The 24,721-nt window shown below is 44.4% G+C and overlaps 1 protein-coding gene across 3 annotated transcripts in view; it reads left to right on the forward strand.

Moving 5' to 3' along the window:
• Positions 1–24,721, forward strand: part of ACACB (acetyl-CoA carboxylase beta) — a 156,288-nt gene that overhangs the window by 17,516 nt on the left and 114,051 nt on the right. For 2 of the 3 annotated variants that reach the window (XM_088457281.1, XM_088457282.1), the window contains exon 2: positions 9,984–10,509. In XM_088457281.1, the coding sequence (XP_088313407.1) occupies positions 9,992–10,509 (518 nt within the window). In that variant the 5' untranslated portion in view covers positions 9,984–9,991. Of the gene's footprint in view, positions 1–9,983; positions 10,510–21,946; positions 21,965–24,721 lie in introns of those variants that run through there. The other variant, XM_088457283.1, reaches the window with a different exon arrangement.

The following is a 24,721-nucleotide window of genomic DNA, read 5'->3' on the forward strand; positions in this document are numbered from 1 at the left end:
TGGAAAGCAGTTTATTGGGATAGCACAAAACCGTACGCAGGTGGAAATCATACCTGCTAATGTCAGGATTACACAATCAATTGGCGTACATTTTTTTGGTTTTTTTTTGGCCTCAATTTGTTGTTTATGGCCTATTGTGACAATAATGTCATCATGTTTTAATTAGCTCCCCCTTTTTTTTTTTACTGTGGAATTTGCATCGTTATGTGATTTTTTAAACGTTCCTTCAAGAGGCCTTTTTGGTAAAAAAATGAAATGGTTTTTTGTGTCAGTTTTTGCCTTTAGGGCCAGGATTAAATGTAACCCATTTGTACAATAATGTCACAATACAATGTCAGATTTTTATCATAAATGTATTGTTTAAACACAAACCAATTGGCATAATATTTTGTTTTCTTTTTTTCTGGCAAAGATACTTTTTAACAAAAATAAATAATCAATAACTGCTAACATAAACGTACAAAAATAAATTAAAAACATTTCACAAGAAAGGAGAGGGAAGTTTTGACCAGAAAGGAATATGAGCCAAGCACAGAAGGAGTGTGGGAAAAGTCGCCATTGCTGTCACCGTTTTTTCGCCCGTTTGGATGGGGGAGGGTGGGCGCCAGACCGGGTCCGGGATGCCATCAGGCTGGCCTGTCCAGAGGCAGATGTTGTGGCCTCTGGACTAGGCACAGGGCTAGGCACATTTGGAGGATTGGCTGATGTTGTGCCAGAGGTGAAGGATCCTGATGTTCCGGCAGGAAGGGAGGTCGGCTCCACCATGTGCTGGCGAACGAGCTGCTCCAGGGCATCGGCGATGCGGATGTTGGCCCTGGTATTTTCCGCCAGGGCCTGACCAATGGTCACGTTGGCCGCAGCATTTTGCTCCAGGGCCTCAGCCACCCGTATCAGACTGGCGTCCATCCTCTGCAGAATCTCCGTATGGAAATCCGATTTGAAATTGAGTTCTGTGAGGAGGCCCACTGCCTGCGAGGGGGCACGCCCTGGACTGGCTTCTGCAGGGTCCTCAGCCGGATGTACTGGTTCCTCCCCTGCAGAGCCAGCAGAAATTCTGCGGCCAAGGCTTCCCTCTGGAGCAGACTCATCCGCCTGTGTCTCTGTTGGAAAAATGAGAAAAGAGTCACATTAGAATCTACATATTGGCACAATAGCATTTCAGAGTTGGTGACATCACAATACTTACCTGGGCCAACATGAGGAGCCGCAAAGTCTGGCATGTCCGTATCCATGTTGGACACGCCAAACACCTCCACAGGCTGCACACACCCCTGTGCCAGCTCTTCTAAATCCGTCAACTCCAATGACACAGGGGTGGGACCCCCACCTGTCCCCCTTGCATGCCTAGCCCTGTCCGCGAGTTTTTGCTTTAGGCGATATTTGAAGTCGCCCCATCTGTGGTGAAAAATGGAAGCCATTATCCTTTGGTTTAAAATGGGGTTTGTTTTTAGGGGGGGCAAGGGTTTACTTACCGCCGTTTGACATCCCGGGCTAGACGGACATAATCACCCACCCTATTGACAGCAACGGCTACCTCTTCCCACATTCTCCACTTCTGGCTTAGACTCATATTCCTGTCTGCCTGTGGCAGGATGTCCACACACTTCTGGATCAAAACCTCCATCTCCTTTCTTGTGAAATGTGGCTGCCTTTTTTTTTTGCCCGCTTTGGCCGGAATACTGGGCCCAGCAGCCTCTTCCATGTCATCCTCCTCACCTATTTGTGTAAATTTACAGAATTCACAAATTCACAACTTGCCTAATCTTATGTTTCAAATTAATCATTGATAGAAAATGCATGAAAGACTTACCGCCTGACTCTTGGGCATTTTTTCCCTGGTCTGTCGCCATGTCTGAGGTCCAAACAAGAAATACACCAGAATTTGAATGTGTTTTCGTGACGTATTTATACATACGTCCTTATTTTGCGGCCACATCATTGATTGTGTGGCCCTATGATCCATCCTTAATTTGTGCGGGAAACGAAACACTATTTATGGCTTGGTGTGTCTCAAGTCGAGGTGGCGTTTTTGGATTGTTGGAGGTTATCTTGGCTGGAGTTTATTGATTGCGTAGAAAGGAGTTGGCGGTTGGAGATTCGTTTGTTGTTTAGATTTGCGTTTATTTTTTCCGTTATCTTTGTTGGTTTATATTTTTTTATGACCTCGTTTCTTGATTGGGTAAGTTTTGGGAAGTCTAACTTTTGTTCAATTGTTGTTTCATTGTGTTTCGTATATTTTGTAATTTTTGGATCCATAATTTCTTCTATTTTAGATTTTGTTTATTTTCGACCCCAAAGACCTTTTGATTTTGAATCTTAGATATTTGCTCTTGGTAAGTCCATTTTTTATCTTGTATTAGCGAACTAATTAGCGCATTTTTAGTAGTTACTCTTGTGACTTGTATTAGCGAACTAATTAGCGCATTTTTAGTAGTTACTCTTGTGACTTGTATTAGCGAACTAATTAGCGCATTTTTAGTAGTTACTCTTGTGACTTGTATTAGCGAACTAATTAGCGCATTTTTAGTAGTTACTCTTGTGACTTGTATTAGCGAACTAATTAGCGCATTTTTAGTAGTTACTCTTGTGACTTGTAGTAGCGAACTAATTAGCGCATTTTTAGTAGTTACTCTTGTGACTTGTAGGAGCGAACTAATTAGCGCATTTTAAACAGCTTAATAATCATTCTAAATTTTTGGTGGTTTATCTTTCGCTTTTTGAGCCAACATTACGTCCCGTTTTGATGTACTGTGTTAAATGTAGCTTTGCGGTTTTGCTAAATGGGTGTTTGGCATATTTTAACTTTGGTCTAGCACAAAATTTCTAAGCAAAAATGTACAGAGTGAAATGTGTCAAGTAATTTTGGTGTTTATTTTCAGTTTGGACGTATCATGACAATGGCATGTAAGCAGCAATGGATGGTATCATCAAGCTAAGTTGTTTTAATATAGTTTTGGGGTGGCTCAAAAGCCTTACTTTGAAATCTTTGAATTTCAGGTTGATCTGGGGCGGATTGTTCTGGCCATGGTCCCGGAAGCCGACCAACCTCAATCTCATCCCAGGCGTAGGCATCGTAGGCATGCAAGGCCCCAGATATTTCGAACACGTGTCACCCTTTTTGGAATGCCCGATGATGAGGTTTTAAGACGCTACCGTCTACCTCCCAAAATCATCATAGACACTCTCTCATTAATAGAAAGTGATCTTGAGCGGCAAATTGACAGTCCAACAGCAATACCACCACTGACGCAATTTATGGCGGTGTTACATTTCTGTGCCTCAGGATCGTTTCAAACAACGGTGGGAATAGTGGCGGGCATCTCCCAATCCTCCTTTTCCCGGATCCTGAGGGCAGTGATGGAGGCACTTTTCAAGCACCTCCATCATTTTATTCAAATGCCTTTGGATATGGGTGCCCTTAGTGTGGCCAAGGCCAATTTTTACCAAATAGCTGGCTTCCCACACATCATAGGGGTTGTGGATGGTACTCACATACCACTTCAGCCTCCAGCACGGCTGGAGCCAATATTTAGAAACAGGAAACACTATCACTCCCTGAATGTAATGGTGGTATGTGATGCCTCCCTCCAGATCCTGTCCCTGAATGCTAAATTACCAGGAAGTGCACATGACTCCTTCGTCATCCGGCAATCAGGGATATGGCAGAAACTAACCAACCTACAAGCTGGTGATGCGTGGCTTCTGGGTAAGTGGAGACCTTTAGTACATAACAATGTTAAGCTTGATACACAGTGTTCCTGATGTTGTCTCTTATTTTTCACAGGAGACAGTGGATACCCTTGCATGTCCTGCCTGCTCACTCCTTATTTGGCTCCCACACCAGGCCCACAAAGTGAGTATAATTCCGCACTTACAGCCACCAGGCAAGTGGTGGAGCGCTGTATCGGCCTTTTAAAAGGCCGATTCAGATGCCTCCACCGCTCTGGTGGCGAGCTCATGTATTTGCCGGATATGGTGTCGAAAATTGTGGTCCTGTGTGGGATATTTCACAACATCGCCATAAGGAGTGGTGTCCCAATGCAGCCAGAGAAAGCCTTACCTGAGGATGGCCCCCCCGAGGTTGGTCGGAGGTCAGTATGTGGGGGGGCCATACGCGATGATGTGGTGGCCAGATTTTTTAGGTAAGTTTGTCCAAAACTACAGTGTTTATACCTAATGTGTTTGTGTTTGTTTGCGAACATCTAATTTATTTGATTTTTTTTCAACATCTTCTGTTTGTTCACATAATCTTTGGCACTCCAATGCTCACTACTTCCTGCTACCCTTACCAAACCTGGATCTGGTGATTTGGGGCATATATTCTGGAACCCATATATCGCAACGCCATGTTTGTGGAATCATGTTGGCATGGTCCTTCGTCAACCAGTTCTTGATTGTTTTTTTAATTTAAATATTTTATTTGTATGTGTTGTATTTGAGTTTATCACTGTGTTTTTTTTTGAGGGAGTGACCACTTTGATTTCTCATTTATGTTGTGAATAAATGTTTGGAGAGTGAAATGGTCTTCCTTTTTTTGGACGTTAACAGCAAGTGTAACCAGGTTAACACACCTTACATTTGACTAAGGGGTAATCCAGTACTGACACCAGTTGATGTAAACTGAAATATGTTTTCAGGTTCCCAACCCACACCAAAAGGAAGCCTGTCCAAACCTTTGGATTTGGAAGATTGGCCTAAGCAGCTTGCACACCAACTAGGAACCTGTAAAATGTAGAAATATCTAATTGACACTACACCCAAAAAGGGAAATGACATTGTTACTGTTCTGTGTTTCTTGTGGCTGTTTTACATACAAATACAAAACACAATCTAACTTTTAAAAAAGGGAAATCCTTGCAGGAACAGTCAACTTATGTCAGGGAAATTTTTTGTGGTTTGGGAAAAAAAGAATGAGCCACAACGTATATTCGAAATCAACAATTTATTTATAAAACGAAAAAAAAACAAAAAAAACTACTGGCGAAGGATGCCAGACAGCCGGTCAAGGCCCACAAGAACGCCAATGACATGTTGGCGCATCTGGCCAACACATTCGACCACCTCTTGCCGACGCCTCTGTTCCTCTGTGGGTGAGAAAAGTGTGTGGATTAATAAAACAATAGGGAAGCCACATTAAAAAAAAAAAAACACAACTAAATCACTCCTAAACCTAAAAAAAAGAAACCAAAACAAAAAGGGGGTGCTGCCAAAAATACAAGGCCTATGTACAAATTCCCACAGGTGTGATATGTGTATGTTGAAACCAGCAGGAAGAGGTAAAGGCAAACTGCTAAATCACCAAAAGTAACCCCAAAAATCACGAATAAAGGCACGACACATGATTACATACAAACAGTTTGTGCTTAAAAAAAATGCGAAAGAAAAACATACCGGGAGCCAAAACGGGAGCTACGGAAGTCCCTCCATGTTCTTCCTCGGAGGAGCCTTCATTCCCCAAAGAACGGGGAGGGGTAATGACGGACTCCGGGGAGGGGGTAATTGGAAGAGGGGTGGGTGGAGGAGAGGGGGAAGTGGGACGGAGGGGAATGAGGCCCGACAGTTCCGGGAGAGGGTCTGGGAAGGCTGGGGAGGAGTGGGGTATAGGGGAAATATTTGGGGTGGAGTGTTGGCTGGGGTTGGGGATAGTGGCCGGGAACGCCGTCTGGCCGGACGGTGACGGCGTAGTCTTGGCTGTCCACCTAAAATATGTCAAACAAATTGAGGTTAGTTTCTGGCCAAATCCGGGGCCCAAAGAAAAAAAAAAAAACAACCAACAAAAAACATGCAAATAGGAGTAGAATGAAAAAAACAGAAATAGAGGGAAAACATGCACACGCAGATATGAGGACAAATAATAAATAGGACAGACAGGAAAACATGCACACGCAGTTTGCCCCACAAACACAAAAACCACAATACATAACACTTACTTTCCAGTATCTGCATGCGAAGGCATGCCAGCAAGCGGGGCGTTCGCCGTTGCAGGTCTGACCACCTGCGCTCCAGCTGCCCGATGTTGCGGCGTGAACCTAAGGACCGCAGGCGGGACCGTGCCTCCGCATACGCGGAGCGCTTCTGCCGGTTGGTGATGGGTGGAGGCTGGCTGGTGATACGGCGATCCATCACCTCCGTAAGCACCAGCAGCTCGCGCCTGGTGAATGCGGAGGCTCTCATGATGGCAATGGAGTTTTTCATACAAAACATTTTTGATAAAGTGTGCAAAAAATTTCTGATTGGCTAATGTATTTTGGAAATTAACAGGAGCAATTTTATTGGTTAGTGTATGAGTCATGTGTTCAACAGGGCCAGAAATCTCTGGAGAGTTATGATAGGCTTGATGCAGTGACATGCGTTTGCAAATTTAAATAAAGAAATGAACCCCGGGAAATATGCGGGGATCCACAGCAATAGAACAATTGTTTAATTGTGGTTCACATGTTTTTTGAACAATAAAAGCGAATGTTCCACCCGTACGTATTCTGCGGGTAAACACAAACACGGACAAGAGTAAAGTTTCTTGCATTGTGTTGAAAAAAAACAAACAATTAAGCTAATTGATACATTGATTGGCATGATACGATTGAGGGAGGTAGGCAGAATAAAGGAGCAGGTAATCGACATCTGACAAGGCCACTTCCGGTTTCACTTGTGCGTGCGTTCCCTTCAAGCCATTTCGGGGATGTACGCTCGCTATTTTGCACGCTCGTTAGTTAGAGGAGGGGTCGCCTGAGTTTAGGGAGGAATTTTAGATGCGAACGAAAATACGAGCGAGCCATAGAATTTAAATAATTTTGTACGTACGCCTAACGTACGTGCGCCCGCTTGCGAGTGGGTCTGAATGAGGGCCAAGGTCCCTTTCTAAAGGGGTGTTCAGGACCACCCACTTTGATTGGCAGAAGGGTGAATCTTGGTGTAGCAAATTCAAACCAAGCAAGTTTATCCATGATCCTGCTATACCAAGTTACTGACCTTCTAGTAGTAGAGTAACAATGTATAACTTGAGTGCATGGTCTGGAACCTAACCCCTAGAATAGGGGTTTCTGCCCTCAGGCAGTGGGGCCCACTGGGGATTTTCCCTGTACCCCTGTGTACCAGTCTAACCCTGGGTAGATGCCAAGATTTTTGACTGATTTTCTAGAGAATGGCACATTTTACTAACTGTACATTGCAATTAGGCTTTTGCTTTGGCTGTTACATAAATACAATTTAACAATTTTCATTGAAGAGTTCACAAGTTATGTTAATTTATACTAAACCTATATTGTATTAATGTGGCATTCAAATGTCTTAACTGCAGCATTTATTAGGAAAAACTAAAACAAAAAAATACATACCCTGCTAACACATTGTGTTTAAACTTAATACTGCCGACACAGGGACTGATTCAGTAAGGATTGCTATTGCGATCGCAGGTCCGTAATCGCACGCAGATCCACTGCGAAATATATTCTAATGATTGCAATCGCAATGCCGTCACAGCCTAACATAAGGGCACCCACTTCCCCTTACGCACATCCGTAATACTTAGCTAAATAGCAAAACCATTGGTACCATCGAGTACCATCGGTCACGCAGAATTACAGCAGCCCTGACCTTACTTAGAAATTGCTAACTTAATTGCACGCAGTGGGAGCTCAAGCTGCGTATCCTATCGCAATGGCTAATTTATGCACGTTCATGCAACGGTGTCCAAACGCACTGACACGCCTGCGTTTCTACGACCACCCCCCTGTTACCACCACCAAACGGTGTTTTTTTGTCAATCATTCTGTGATTGGTCTGTGTAGTAACTGCGATTGCAGTCCGACACGCACACTGCGATGCAAACCAGTGGCAGAGTTGCCTACCCTCCCGCTTTTAGCGGGAGCCTCCCGATTTATAACTAACACTCCCGCTCCCCCGCAAATACTACTGCTGCTCCCGGATCCCAATGCCCCCCCGTTATAAAATCCGGACTGCGCATCCGGAGATGCCGGGGCCTGCACAGACTTAATGGTACTTAAAGGCTGGCTGGGGTTATGGGTAGCAGTGGCCACCTATCAGTGAGCAGTTAGGGCCTGTGTGACTGGCGGGCAGTATCAGCAGGGACATGGCATGCGCTGCACCAGATCAGCGGGGGGCGCAGCATTCCCAGTGGAGGTGGCAGTGGTGGCCTCTTCACCCCCACGCACTTTGGCCCTGAGTTAACAAGTAAGGATATCAGGGAATTATAAAACAAACTAATAGTGGGATCTACATCACGGGGTCCATCCATAGTGGCTGGGTGCTGGCTGTGACACTCAGCACTTCCCTTTCTCCTGTCAGAATTTATGTATTGAGGTCTGTGACAATTTAGTAGTGCCTTTAGACAGTCCTACAGTGGCCTCACAAGCGCACAATGTGGAATAAATCATGTGTATAAGTCTGTATTAGGTGGGAACCAGAGCCATAACTAGACTTTTTGGTGCCCTGTGCCAGAGAGAGAATTGCCCCCCTCACCCCCACAATTTTTAAATAGGGACATAGGATTCTGCACCTGAAAAAGGGCCATGGCCTCATGGAGAAGGGCCAGGGAATAGATAGGGGAGGCCAGGAGATGCTGGGGATAAAAGAGGAAGAGGCAGCTACTTGTGAGAATGATAATAAAAAGGAAAATTGACAGGCCCAAACAGTGCCCCCTGCCCTGCGGTGCCCTGTGCCATGGCACTGGTCGCACTACCCTAGTTACGGCCCTGGTGGGAGCACATGGTTCAATATGATTTTTTAATACATTTTGCCTCACCTTGCCCACAACTTTCCATATTGCTGGTTCTCCCTGCACTGAGAACATTGGGCCTGATTCAGACCCGGTCGCAACGCAGCGCACTTTCGCAGCCAACAGGGGCCGGGTATGCAAATTCTGCGAAGGACGCCCCCTATGTCTTAGAGAGCGACGGCGGAGTGACGCACTCCGGTGTAATGATGCCCACTTTCCTTTCTTAGCACACGTCATCTCCAGGAAGTGTATGATTATTCAGGAACATCGAGAGCCATCGGAGCTGCTCGCAGCCCTTGATGTAGACCCTACCCCGCCGCAAGCACTGCGTTCACTGCAGACTGAAATACAACCAGGTGACGTGTACAATGATGCTTCCATGCTAATTATGCACGCCCAAAGAATGCCGTTTTGCCGCTCAGACACGCCTGCGTTAACACATCCACTCCCCCGTTTTCCAGGACCTTCCCGTTACCACCCAGAAACGGCACTGTCACTCAAAGTAGCGCTCAGTGTTTGTGCTACGAGTGCACGATTCACGATCGCAGTGACTGGCTCATGCACTGGGAAGCATACACATGCGCAGACGGGCGATTATCGGCCATAGCATGCGTTCGCGGCTTAGCGACCGTGTCTGAATCAGGCCCATTGTGTCTGTTTCAGAGATGGACGCAATGGCTATATTTAGACAGATAGAGCAATTTGCCATTGTGCTTTTGTATTGCGAGTCTGTATGCACAGGAACCCATTTACAAAGTGAGTGATAGGTAGTCAGCGTTTGGGGGAGGCAACTATTTTTGGGGCATGAAAACATGGCTCCAGCGTCTCAGTTCTCGCGGACATTCTGCACGACCATAGGGTTACACAGAAGGCCGATTATTGAAGGTTCTGTGACTGTAGTTGTGTCTATGAACGCAGATGCCTGTATATACAAAGCCGCAGGTGGGAGACATTTGCATATTTTTGCACATTCTCTGTGTACACAGATGCAACGGTATTAGCGCACTTCTCTGAATTAGGCCCAATGACATCCAACAAAAAAAAACAACATTTATTTCAGATGCTTCTTGTTATAGTGTATTTATAAAGTTATTTAAAGGTGGCAATCTATAACCAGACTTCTTGGGCAAGTTTTTTATGCCATGATACTTGAAGGATGGAACTCATAAAATAAGATACTTCATAAATAATTCTTTAAAACCCTTTGATTTATGGATGGTGTATAGCCTTATCGTCTCTTGTTTTCTAGGTTTCTGAATGCTGCTTTGGGTCTGGTCTTCATTACTAGTTTTGTTATGGTTAATGTGGAAAACCAGAAAGAGGATCAAGTGTAAGAAATACCAGACATTTTATCATACCTGTGAAACAGTCATGGAAGTAGACAAGGAGCATACCCAAGATTTACAACAAGCGGAGGCTGCTGGCCCATCTGAGACAGAAGAATGTCCAGAATCACAGGTAGACACTATTCCCTCCAGTCAGGTACAAGATGTGGACTTGGCATTACCACTGGTCACTCCATCTCCTGTAACACCAAAGCAGAAACAGCTGAAATTTGCCCCCTCACAAGGAAGTCTTGCAGAGCCTCGCAACACACAGATAAAGAAGCCACCCCTCTCGCGATTTATTTTGGGGTCTTCTGAGGACAACTCTTCTGATGATGAGTTTGCTGGTGGCTCTTTCAAAAGTTCTAGAAAAAGCAGCTTTTCCAGCATTGGTTCTCAGACATTCCTATCATCACTACCAGAAACGGAGACACTGACTACAACCATAAGGTGAGCACATCTTACTTCCAATATCCCAATCTGCATGATGATGTTCACATGTGTAACCTGACTGATAAAAACATGTATATACAGCTAATGTATGCTAAAGAAGCGCTTGTATAGTGGATAGTGCTTAAATGTAATACCAGCAATAGTGAAACATACACACAATAACACTCAATATATATAACGTAGATAAATGTTTAAGCGCTTTCAGTGAAAAATGAAGTGTCCTGAAAAGGTTTCCCCATTAAGACGTGGGCGCTGGATACCAGGGTAAGTGGGATAAACTGACCCTACCTTTCCCTGTGTAAGATCTTCGCCGTGCGGGGGCTGGGTGTGTCCAGGCGGCTGCAGTATAATCAGCTGTATGACAATTCCGTCTGCCGCTTGTAATATCAGTGGCTCGCCGGAGCAGCGTCTTTCTGCACTCTTCTGCCTGGTGGAAATCTGCCGTTCTCATGGAGAGGAATTCGCGCTGACTGGAATAGTGACGTCAGGGGTAGTCTAAACACCAACGCGTTTCATCCGGTAGGACTTTATCAAGGTGTTGCTGTGAAGCCCTTGTTCACCTTTTATCCTTGTGCTAGCCTGGTAATTGGCTGGTTAATTATGTCAATTAGACATGTCTCAATCCCGCATATTTAGCCGGATAATGGGATAAAAAGCTGGGCAATCTAAAAGTGTGCTTTTCTTTAATATGTGTATACAATAAAAATTATAAATGAACTTTATTAATAAAATCTGTTTAAAAGTAGTGTGCAGTTATAATTGGTTTAATAATAAGCCAATTAATGCGAATGTAAAATCACAGAATGCTAACAGACAAACATTTACATTACATTATCAGTAGAGTGTATCATGTTGTTCCATTTGTTGCTGGATTGTATCATATAAATATAAAATCAATCAGTCTTTAAACGAAAAATTGATACAGATTATAATTTGAGAAAAGCTCCTAAATCAAAGTCTATATTTAGACCCTTGGGGTGTAGGGTTCCAATTCTATATATCCATTCAGTTTCTGTTCTTGAAATTTTTTCTATATATTGGCCCCCTCTCCAATCTTTTTCCACATTTTTAATTGCCATAAATTTCATTCCTTTAGGATCTTTGTTATGATGCATCAAAAAGTGATTGGAGACACTGTGTGTGGTTAGACCTTTATGTATGTTGTAAACATGTTCTCCTATTCTTGTTTTTAATTGCCACATTACAGACACGGACATTTTTTAAAAAAGTTGATTGTAACAACTATCTTCTGTCCTCCAGTAATCACCATCCAAAATGGATTGGTAATATCCCAGGGAGACAATTCCAAAGAATCAAAAGAAACTGTACGGATAATGTAACTTCTTCAAGAACAGAAACTGAATGGATATACAGAATTGGAACCCTACACCCCAAGGGTCTAAATATAGACTTTGATTTAGGAGCTTTTCTCAAATTATAATCTGTATCAATTTTTCGTTTAAAGACTGATTGATTTTATATTTATATGATACAATCCAGCAACAAATGGAACAACATGATACACTCTACTGATAATGTAATGTAAATGTTTGTCTGTTAGCATTCTGTGATTTTACATTCGCATTAATTGGCTTATTATTAAACCAATTATAACTGCACACTACTTTTAAACAGATTTTATTAATAAAGTTCATTTATAATTTTTATTGTATACACATATTAAAGAAAAGCACACTTTTAGATTGCCCAGCTTTTTATCCCGTTATCCGGCTAAATATGCGGGATTGAGACATGTCTAATTGACATAATTAACCAGCCAATTACCAGGCTAGCACAAGGATAAAAGGTGAACAAGGGCTTCACAGCAACACCTTGATAAAGTCCTACCGGATGAAACGCGTTGGTGTTTAGACTACCCCTGACGTCACTATTCCAGTCAGCGCGAATTCCTCTCCATGAGAACGGCTGATTTCCACCAGGCAGAAGAGTGCAGAAAGACGCTGCTCCGGCGAGCCACTGATATTACAAGCGGCAGACGGAATTGTCATACAGCTGATTATACTGCAGCCGCCTGGACACACCCAGCCCCCGCACGGAGAAGATCTTACACAGGGAAAGGTAGGGTCAGTTTATCCCACTTACCCTGGTATCCAGCGCCCACGTCTTAATGGGGAAACCTTTTCAGGACACTTCATTTTTCACTGAAAGCGCTTAAACATTTATCTACGTTATATGTATTGAGTGTTATTGTGTGTATGTTTCACTATTGCTGGTATTACATTTAAGCACTATCCACTATACAAGCGCTTCTTTAGCATACATTAACCCTTACCTGGCCAGTGATCTGGCCATTTAAAAGAAAGCTGCTTATCACTGGGAGCGCATGATTCATTATTATATATGTATATACAGCTACAACAAAAATCTGTATTTTTTCAATGTAAATGTGATGTAGATTACTCCACTGTGATATGATGGGCTTTCTACGCCAATCTGTTGGATTGTTAGCCTCTTACTGTCATTATTATTTGGCCACCACACACTTATCAAATGTAAGTGTTTACTACGCACCTCCATGTTACCCCAGATGTAGAACAGTGATTGCCACCTTCAGGTTTCTTAATAGCTATCTGGAAATACTTGCATCTAGGTAGTTTGTAGCTGCTGCCGTACCTCTTTGCTGGTGACTGGCTGGATCTCACTGCTGACATGCAGTTTCCTTCCCTGCCATGAATTCAAATAGAAAATATTTATGATACAGCACTCAATAGTTATAGCTCGTTGTGATATCTCTAGCAGCCTTTGTCACACCCTCCATTAATGAAATAGGCGGTGGTGAAAAAGGTGCTCAGATATCTGACTTGTACTGACACACCAGCTCATTACAAGTCAGAAATATCGCAGAGCGCCTTATTCACCATCGCCTATTTCATAAATCCCAATAGACCATTAAAATAAACAATTCTATGGGTTTATGTAAGGGGGTTGGCTAATCCGGTATGAGGAGGTAAGACTGCAAATAGACAATGACTAGGCCCATGGTAACTTGGGAACAGGAACTTTCTGCTTAAGTGCAGTTAATTTAATCTGAAGCCAAGCAAGAGTGTGTACCTTTCCTGCTTTCAACACAGTGACATAATATTCTAATAGCATCAATGTATAGCTCAGAACACAGAGACAATGGCATATTTAAAATTGGATTTAAATACAGTTTACAGCAGGGCCGGATTAAGGGCCCCTGGGCAACAAACATGTGGGGGCCCCTATTACGTGCCCTTTATGCAGTGTACCCAGTAGTAGTGCCCCCAGGAGTTTTGCTCCTTATGCAGTGCCCCCTATGCAATGCCCTCTGTAGTTATACCCCCAGTAGTAGTGTTCCCAATAGTAATGCCCCCTGTATAAATACCCCCAGTAGTAATACCCCTGTAGTTGTGCCCCCAGTAGTCATGCCCCCTGCGTGTGTCCAATAGTAATGCCCTCAGTAGTAATACCCCTGTAGTTGTGCCCCCTGTGGTAGTGGCACCAGTAGCAATGCCCCCTGTGGTAGTGGCACCAGTAGTAATGCTCCCCCCCCAAATAATGTCCCCTGTAGTAATGTCCCCCTCGAGTAATGCCCCCAGTAGCAATGCCTCCCCCCAAGTAATGCCCCAGTAGCAATGCCCCAGTAGTAATGCCCCCCCCCCGAGTAATACCCCCAGTAGTAATGTCCCCCCCAAGTAATGTCCCCCCCAGCAGTGGAAAAGCCGCTTGCGCCAAAGAGAAAAAAAATCATACTTACCTTAAGCCCTGCTCCCGCTGCTTTCTGATTCGCTCGGCTGGCGCTGCTCCTCTGCGCTATGGGAGAGATGCATGACGTCTCTCCCATAGTTCACTGCCTGAGCCAGAAGCCGGAGCTCACGAGCTCTAGTCTCCGGCTCTGGCTGCGGGGAGGGAGCCGGGCGCCCGCTAGTTACAATCTCAGCGGGCGCCTGGTGTCTCCGTGCGGCTCTGGGTCTCGCTACAAAGGGGGCGTGCTGTTGATGGTGCGTGACAGCATGACCCCTTTGGTGGGCATGCCGGGGGCGTGGCTGCCCAGACGGAGGCATTCCCATGTGAACGCCTACCGTCTGGGGCCGGCCCCACTGACATCACAAGTGATGTCAGTGAGAGTGCTCTCGGCTCTGATAGAGCTGAAAGCACTCCAGGGCTTGTGGCAACGAGACCCTACCACAAGGGTCTCGTCGCAAGCCCGATGGTCGCGATGGTCTTGACCATCTTCCTGGCCGCTCGCTATAGCTGTGGGTGGTCACCCACAGCTATACGAGCGGGCAGGAGGCCGCTCTAAAAATGAAGGTCAGCCCTGATTCAGAGCGAGCGCTCTGTCAGAGCGTCCGGCTCTGAATCAGGGCCAGAGTGCAGGGCCGTGACAAGGAGTGTGCAAGTGGTGCCGCCACACAGAGTGCAGGGTTCTGCGCCTGGCACGATCACTGTCCCACAGTCCCTACATCTGGCTAGCAGAGTGCCTACTGGACACTGGAGTGTCCTTTGGCTGCTCCAGGCATGCAGCCTTTATAGTACCTTACTATGCTCTGACAGTGCTACTGTTCTTACCGTTGCCGCCAGCTCCGCCCCCTTGCTATATCATGCAGTGAGGAGTGGGGGCGTGGCCAGCACAGGGCATCGCAGAGCGCTGTTCTGGTGCTGGCTAGACCACTCAAACCTTTGGGAGACAGAGCAGAGCTGGACCCCAGCATAGGCAAACACAGATAGGGAGAGTTTAAAGGTGATTGGAATCCCTTCTCTACAACCGACTGGCTTATGAAAATATGTAGAAAACTATTGCTGTGACACAGTATTTCAGATCACTGTGTTATTTACAGGCATTTCCAGAGCAGGATATATAAATATATATTCTATATTTAATCTGTATAGATTATATATTTGTATGTCATTTTCTCATTGTTTTCCTCTCCCTTGTTTCCCTGCTCGTTTCTTCCCTTTACATGTGCTACTATTGATTAGTGTTTTGGCACACTTTTTGTGGCTGATTCAGGTTTGGCAGCAAAGCAAAAAAAATGTTGCAATACAAGCTGTGCAAATACATTTATTTCTTTAGCATGCAGGGTAAACACTGACTGCTTTTACATGTAGCCCACAAATGCTGGGCAGCTTTGTTTTTACACTGCAATTTAGATTTGAATTTGGACACTCCCCTCCCATATCTAAATCACTCTGCACAGTGTACACCTTGCAATGTGACATATTTTGCCAAGGTGCACAGTTACTTGCATTTTTTTTGCTTTGGTCTAAACTCAGCATCAGCTCCTTTGTGTTTAAATGTGTGTCCCTTTCACATTCCTTCTGTCATCGAAAATCTTGGTGTAGTAGTAGCACAATGTTTCATTAAATGTTTTTCCCACACCAGTGCTGGTACATCTTTTTGGTTAAGTGGCAGATCTGTGGGTAAGAACACTTTGTGGTGAAAGATGTCAGAGGAGAATCAATGAACCATGTATTACAACAGTGGTATGCAGAAGGCCATCTCTGATAACACAGCATGTCGAAACTTGAAATGAATGGGTTACAGCTGAAGACAACCAAACTGGGTTCCACTCCTGTGAGCTAAAATAAGGACACAGAGGTTACAAGGGGCACAGGCTCAGCAAAACTTGGCATTTGAAGAAAGGAAACAAACCATGCAGATGGTAGGGTTATAATTTGGCATAAACAGGAATCTATGCCCTATGTTTACAGCTCAGACGGGAGATGGTAGTGTAATGGTGTGGGGAATGTTTTCTTGTCACATCTAGGGCTCCCTGATACCAATTAACTTGCTACTTCAAGCAGGATAATGTACAATATCACAAAGCACAGGTCATCGCATCTGCATGGTTCCATGAACATCATAATAAGTTCATTGTACTCCAAAATCTTCCACAGTCACCAGATCTCAATCCAATAGAGCACCTTTGGGATGTGGTGGAATAGGAGAGCAGCCAACAAATTTGCAGCAACTGTAGAATGCTATCCAGCACCTTGTTCGAACCTTGACACAGTGAAGGCTGTTCTGGGGGCAAAGGGGGGTCCTGCCCAGTACTAGAAAGGTGTACCTAAGAGGCCACAGTGTGTGTGTAATAAATACTCTTTATATACGTTTTTGTTATTTGCATATTTTTTCGTATTTTTCATCTAAACAATACATCTGGCAGTGGATTGGGACTACTAATGAACTGCACACCACAATAATATAAAGCACAAAACATGGTCTTTATCAAGTCAGATACTGTATGTTACCATTGTTACATTTTTGAATATTAACATTCTCTCTTGACAACTAACAACTACAGTAGCTAATTAGTCAGGGCAGGATGTATAAATATGACATTTCCTGCGCAAATTCAGGTACAGCACAGGGTTATTTTATAGTACATTTTTAAACTAAGGGGCCAAGTGCTGAGGTTTACAAGTTAATTAGAAGCATTGAGCAGCTAATTAAAAATAAAGGTCCTGATTTCCTATTTGAACTGCCCCAAACAACAATTGCTCCATGCTTTACATATACAGCCATGGACAAAAGTTTTGAGAATGACACAAGTATTGCTTTATACAAAGTTTGCTGCTTCAGTGTTTTTAGACCTTTTCGTCAGATGTTACTATGGTATACTGAAGTAAAATTACAAGCATTTCATAAGTGTCAAAGGCTTTTATTGACAATTACATCAAGTTTATGCAAAGAGTCAATATTTCCAGTGTTGACCCTTTTTCAAGACCTCTGCAATTCACCCTGGCATGCTGACAATCAACTTCTGGGCCACATACTGACTGATGGCCGCCAATTGTTACCTAATGAATGCTTGGAGTTTGTCAGAATTTGGGGGGGGGTTGTCCATCTGCCTCTTGAGGATTGACCACAAGTTCTCAATGGGATTAAGGTCTGGGGAGTTTCCTGGCCATGGACCCAAAATGTCAATGTTTTGTTCCCTGAGCCACTTAGTTATCACTTTTGACTTATGGCAAGGTGGTACATCATGCTAGAAAAGGCATTGTTCGTCACCAAACTGTTCTTGGATAGTTGGGAGAAGTTGCTCTTGGAGGATGTTTTGGTACCATTCATGGCTGTGTTCTTAGGCAAAATTGTGAGTGATCCTACTCCCTTGGCTGAGAAGCACCCTCACACATGAATGGTCTCAGGATGCTTTACTGTTATTTACTTATGAAATGCTTGTAATTTTACCTCAGTATACCATAGTAACATCTGACAAAAAAGTCTGAAAACACTGAAGCAGGAGACTTTGTGAAAACAAATACTTGTGTCATTCTCAAAACTTTTGGCCAATTTCTGTATACTTAGCAAGATAAATCTAAAAAGCAGCCTAAAGAGGCACAAATTGCAGATAATCATGAAACAAGGCAAAGAAGTATGTATTTAAATAGGTGCCTACACAGAATTTGACCATATATTGGAACTTTAAAAATATTTGCAATAGTAGGGCTATACCAGTGCCGACTTCATGGGTCCAAATGTTGTACATTAAGAAGGGAAGTAATAGAAGCTTTGTACAACAAAATATAATCAGAGCTAAGAAATGATGGCCACTTAAACCATACCTGCATACTTTTTGGACCATCAAGGCTACAGCGTGTTGACCCCACCCCCCACTGCACAATGACTCCTTTCACAACATCATACAGTGGTAATTCAGACCAGTAGCGGCTCCAGGCACGGGCAAGCCGGTCTGTCGCCCGGAGCGCTACTGTTTCCGGAGGGCGCAGGAAACGCCCACCTCCCTCCCAGCGCTATGGGATATATTTAAGATCAGGGGGGGAGGGAGCAGAGGAGGGATGGGGCGGCAACACAGAATGGTGCTGGGCGCAGCACAGCCTAGCGCCGGCCCTGATTCAGACCATGATGTCACGATTCACCTTGCATACCACTGCGTGATACATCACATCCTCATGCAGTGTAGGTAGGGCCCGATAATGTGAATAGTGTCTTTAAAGCCCCGTACTGCCCACTTCACAGTAAAGAAAGCAAGATCTAGGAGGATACCTAGTCTTCTGGGAGTGCTCAAATTAGGGCCACAACTAGGGGGGGGGGGGAGCTGGAGGTGCATGTGCAACAGGTTCGCCGCTGTACCCGCCGCCAGTGTCCTCCAGCCCGGCGCCGCAGGGAGGCTCCAAGCCAGACGCCCGCTGAGATTTTATTACCAGCGGGCGCCCGGCTCCTTCCCTGCAGCACCGTGGTAGCCGGAGGCTGGAGTTCTCTCCTGAACTCCAGCTTCCAGCTCTCCCCATGGGCACTATGGGAAAGACGTCATGACGTCTCTCCCATAGTTCCGAGGAGCAGCCAGGCCGACCGGACGTCGGAGCGGAGCTTAAGGTAAGTAATGTTTTTTTTCTGTAAGCGGCACTACAGGGGCATTACCATATGGGCACTACAGGGGCATTACCATATGGGCCCTACTACAGAGGTATTACTATATGGGAACTACTACAGGGCATTACTCTGGGGGCACTACTACAGGGGCATTACCATATGGGCACTACAGGGGCATTACCATATGGGCACTACCACAGGTGCATTAATATATGGCCACTATTACAGGGGCATTACTATATATGGGCACTACTACAGGGGCATTAGCTCAGGGGGCATTACTGTAGGGGCACTGCTTCAGGGGGCATTACCAAATTACTGTCTTGCCCCGGGTGACGAAAATCCTAGTTTCAGCCCTGCTCAAATGCATTTCGGACATTCCGTGACAGTAGGCAAATATGACCAACTTCTAAGACTACCAGCAGAGATATGAAGTAGGCTACTAAAGATCAGCAACAAATTTATGTTGTTACAAACACTGTGGCAAAAACAAAAGCTCCAGACTTCAATTCAAAAAGAACAAAAAGTACAAAGCTGCAGTTTCGATGCCTAGAAGCCACCAAACAAAAGTACACTGACAAGTTCTGCACCACTGAGTGTAGCAAAAGTCTCATTTTAAAACAAGTTGTTATTACAGCGATCACTGGCACTTGCAAGAATCAATAGATGATAGCTAGCAGGCATCATATGAAACACAAAAATAATTGAATTTGAAGCTATTCAAACACCTTAATCCTGTAAGGATTGGAGCGAGCTGATTTCTGTTTGAATTTAGCATACCTTTTGATGGTGGAGTTGAAAAGAAATGTCGATATACTTGCAATAAAAGACCATTAGAGCAGCTGATTCAGCAAAAAAAATATTAGTGCAACAGCAAAGCAGCAATCAGACTTCAACGCTAAACAGGACTGAAGTTCAAACATGGCCAATAAATTTTGTATAAATTAATTGTGTCATATAGAGGTACGTTGGACACCACATTCTTGCCTTATCGCCTTGAGAGGATCCTGACATCATTACTCTGTGCAGTGGGGAATCATGTCACTATTTAACTTTGGTCTCTGACTTCCCATATGCCTACATTCCCCCTCTTGCATCATGGTCACTGCCTCCAAGTACACCATGACCTGAAATACTTTGTGCTGCTATGAACATGCTTATGATTTAGATATTATTATCCTTTATTTTTATGGTTCCACAAGGGTTCCACAGCACCTTACAAGTGAGCAACATTGCTGCATCCGTGATCATAACACTCAAATAAGCAACAGGGCTGGTAGAAACCAAAGGTTAGGTGCCATTGTAGGGAGTATAAGATAGTGTAAGGGAAAGGAGAAGCACATGATGGCCTTGCTTGTGAGCTTACAATTTAAAGGGGAGGGGTGACATAGATAGTGTAGACAGTGAGGTAGGAGCAAGCAGCATTGGGTTAGGATGAGAGCTGGATGGCTTTGATGACGAAGTGAGTTTTGAGAGCCCTTTTCAAGTTTAGTAGAGAGTTTGATAGGGAGAGTAAGAGAACTCCAGAGGTAGGGAGGAACACAGGAAAAATGTTGGAGGCAGGAGTGGGAGTAAGTAATCAGTTGGCAAGAGAGGAGGCATGCATTTGTGGAGTGAAGTGGTTGGTAGTTGGAAGGGAGATAAGGTCAGAGATGTAAATGGGAGAGAATTGGATGAGGGCTTTTTAAGTGAGTGTGAGAAACTTGAATTGGGTTCTGAAGGGGAAGGGGAACCAGTATAGGGCTTGTAGGAGAGGGGAGGCAGGTGTAGAATGTTTGGAGAGAAAGATGATGCAGGCAGCAGCATTGAGGACTGGTTGGAATGGAGAGAGATGGGAGTCAGGGAGGTCAGATAGGAGTAGGTTACAGTAGTCCAATATCGAGATGACTAGTGAGTGGATGAGGGTCTCAAATGCCTCCAGGGTGAGAAAGCATCTGATTATGGAAATATTTCTGAGATGGAAATGGCAGGACTGCGAAAGGTACTAGCGTTCCCGCTAGGCTGTTTTAGCAAAAAGCACCCTGCCCTCTAGAAGGAGGGCAAAAAGCTCCCTGCCCTCACAACCTGTGGGTGCAGTCTTCACCCGCGGGACGCAGGGTCCCGCGTGTGGAGAAATGTGCGGTGACCCGGTCACCGCCGGAGAATAGACGCCGGGTGCATGCTCCTGGCATCTATTCTCCCTGTCTGCAGCGCTTGGGTGCTGCCCGGTGTGTCCGTAAGTGCCGGATATGCCCCCAAGTATGACGAAAAAGGGGACGCGTCTTATAGACATGCCCCTTTTTATGGCCATGTCCCCTTTTTGGCCACGCACGCGCCTTCAGCGCGCGCACAAAGTTGCTCTCTCTAGCTCCGGCGCCCTGCCTGCCACCGGAGCTAGAGTGAACACTAGGTGCTGAATGTGTGGTTTGAAGGAGAGGGAGGAGTCGGGGATAACTCCAAGACAGCACACTTGGGGGCTATAGGAGATGGTTGTGCTGCCAATAGATAATGAAATTGGGACGTCCATCATTTTACTATATTCTAAAACAGAGGTTCCCAAATTCGGTTCTCAAGGCACCCTAAAGGTCCAGGTTTTAAGGATAACCATGATTAAGCACAGGTGACCTAATTAGTACCTCAGTATTTTGATTTAACTATCTGTGCTCAATCATGGATATCCTTAAAACCTGGACTGTTAGGGTGCCTTGAGGACAGAGTTTGGGAACCTCTGTTCTAGAAGACTCATAACGAAATGAGTGCACCGACTAGTTAATTGCATTTTAACATTGAGGGACCAAGAGGCAATTGTCTGACAGCATGTGGCAATTGTCCCAGCACTGCTCCCTGCACTTGGCAACATAGCACATTTCTATTAGTAAACAGCCAATGGCACTGGTGTTTGGGCATAGGTCATATGCTGTGATAATTGCTCTATCCCCCACTCTCAATGGTTGGCTGACTTACTGTACTATGCATGTGCTCTGAAACTCCTTTCACTGATGGTAAAGTATATTTTTATTCATGGCAATTGAAAGAAATTTGGAGTGACTCATTAGCCAGATCATGTGACCAGCTGGAGTAGGTGAGGGAATGAATTCTCTATATGCACGGCAACATTGAGGAAGAAATTAAACAGATGGAGATTAAATTAGAAAGGTAAGTGAAACAGAAGGTGGAAAATTCCAATGCTAGATAGCGATTCATTGATGCCTAAATTGCTTTATATTTATATAGAATGTGTAAACACTAGAAATAGGTCCTGGAATTTGACGTGAACATAGGATTCTACTGAAGGGCACAATGATTTGTTTTCTTACTGTATTGAGTTTGTTTTAGTTACATACAGAAGGTGCAGAGTTCATGTCAGCAATTAATTTGAATAATAACCATATGTTTTAAAACACATCTTTAGATGAACACAGATTTGTCATTATACCAGGTATTCTCCACCCAGTGCTTGTTACAATGAACACTGTTCCTTCCCTACCCGTCACAGTGAGAAAACAACAGACTGACCTTGAAGGCAAGAAAGATGACTTTATTTCTGCAGCGTGTTTCTCAGTGCGTTGCACAATATGTCCTTCTTGGCACATTGCACTACTACGTCACCTTGTCTGACTCACAGAGAATGCTGACGGGATCTCTTACATCCAGTGTGTCCCCTGCAAGTTTATATAGAATTTTGTGGTTGGGAGAAAAAATTATTAAAACTAAAACCTGAGGAAATGTAATAAATCCTCAGTGCCCGATTCAGCAAGGATTGCAGATGCGATCGTGTACGCAGTCCGATGATTGTTACGCACTGCGCATGCGTCAAAGCCGCAGTGCGTGACCGCTGAACTGCGATCACACTGTGTATACGTAGAGCAGGGTAAAACAGTGAGTGACAGACAGTGTTTTGCGGTGGTGACAGGGGTGTGGTCAGATATATGAAGGCGTGCCAGTGCGTTTGAACGCCATTACAGGGGCGTGCATAAATTAGCCCCTGCAATGGCATACGCAGCTTGAGTGCTCACTGTGTACAGGAGAGGTAGCAATTTATAAGTGAGGTCTGACCTGTTGTAAATGTGCGAGTGGCTTTGATGTTTCCGATGCTTTGGATGGATTTCAAGGTATTACGAATGTGCGAGAGGGGAAGTGGGCATCTGTATGTTGTCCGTGCGAGTGCTTTGCGATTGCAATTATTAGCATACCTTCGCAGCAGAACTGCGTGCGCGATTGCAGCCATCCTTGCTGAATCAGGCCCTCAGTCTGCAAACAGAAAAAAGTGCTTTAAATAACTCCATAGATGCTTCTGCAATATGCAGATTGTTACTACTTTGTATTTACATAGTGCAAGTTTCAAATGAATCATAGTTGCCAATAGCATAGTCTCCATCAACATCTTGAAATCATTTTCAAGGAGATTTTGCTGCAGAGTTGGTACATATTAGCACACCACAGGCATAACTACCCTAGTACTGTAACATGCTCCATGACACCTTCACAGAATGTAAAATTTAACATGTTTACTTGCGCCTCTTCCAGCTGATGAGGCCTCAAACTTTTATCATTAATACTGGTAATATACAATAATATTGCAGCAAAAGACATTCTATTGTATGTTTAGTTAACATTGGAAAACGACATGTGCAGGGAGTCATTGCTAAAGCCTGGAAATTAGGTACATTTGGTAACTATGAAAGACTTAAGTAATATATATTGTCAATAATACACATGTATGAGTCTTCTGTATATGTGAGAAGTGCACTGCACCTTTAACTTATTATCAATTCAGTCAGACTTGTGTAGTGATTGAGAGAACACTGATAAATTAAGTAACAAAGGTGAACTACAACAGAGTGGAAGAAGAGTTATTGGTGCGTGTTCAAGTTGTACCACTAACTCAGCTATGGATCCTGTGTTTGTTTTGGGGTAAGTCACAATGCCGGACAGGCAACACTGGATAAACTGGCTAAACAGGTGTAAATGTAGGATTTCTAGAGCACGGTTGCTGCTTGACATTAGAGCGAGTGCAGCCACTCCATGATAGGGGCATAATTATCATGTAACACTCCAGACATATACTTGGCCAGCGATTACAGTAAGCCATTACATGCAGCAGTAGGACTAACCCACCTGAGCTGAATGGGTTTTTATTCCAGATGTGGGCACAGGTTGGGTAGGGATGCCAGCGATCAGAATCCTGATGCCGGCATCTCGACAGGTTTAGGACACCGACACCTGTCAGTTAGTTTCTAAATCCTCCCACCCCCGCACCCTAAAACTTTCCCTCTCCCCCAGTGCCTAACCTTAACCCACCTTCTAACCTTACTACTTACTGTCGGGATGCCAGCGGCATGGGATTCTGACTGGTGTCGGGATTCTGGCGCCTTGTTGAATTTGTTTCTGATCACAATATACATATGAGTGGCAGACCAGCTTTATACAGTTGTGCTGGGTAACAGCGTTTGGTAAATTCATCTGCTTCCCGCATAGGCTTCTGTTCTGGGCAGTATGTATGGGTGGGGCGGGGAAGGCCTGCGTTCTCAGAGACGTGGGAGTGTTGCCCCTGTTTTCCGTCAGTGGCAGGGTCAGGAGTCCCGTGGCTAACTGAATTCCCCCAAAGAGCATGTTTATTACTTAACTAAGACGTAATATATAAATCAGTATATCTATATAATAAGTGAGAAAGTGTGCCTGTTAGCCCTTTATGCACGGCCATAGTTCTGTAACTAGCTCCACCAAATTTGGCATGGTGGTGTAGTTTGACCAGGATTAGGAATCTGCCTAGGTTTGTACTTCGTCACAGCCACACAATCCCAAAAAACCGGGACACTCTTAAATTACACAGGTTCTGGTCCTGGGGGGCTGGCTTCATACACACTATAACACTCTGGCAGGATCATGAGCATCTCAGAACTTGATACATTC

The sequence above is a fragment of the Taudactylus pleione genome, unplaced genomic scaffold (assembly GCF_031769625.1).
Source record: "Taudactylus pleione unplaced genomic scaffold, aTauple2 ptg000749l, whole genome shotgun sequence".
NCBI lineage: Eukaryota > Metazoa > Chordata > Amphibia > Anura > Myobatrachidae > Taudactylus > Taudactylus pleione.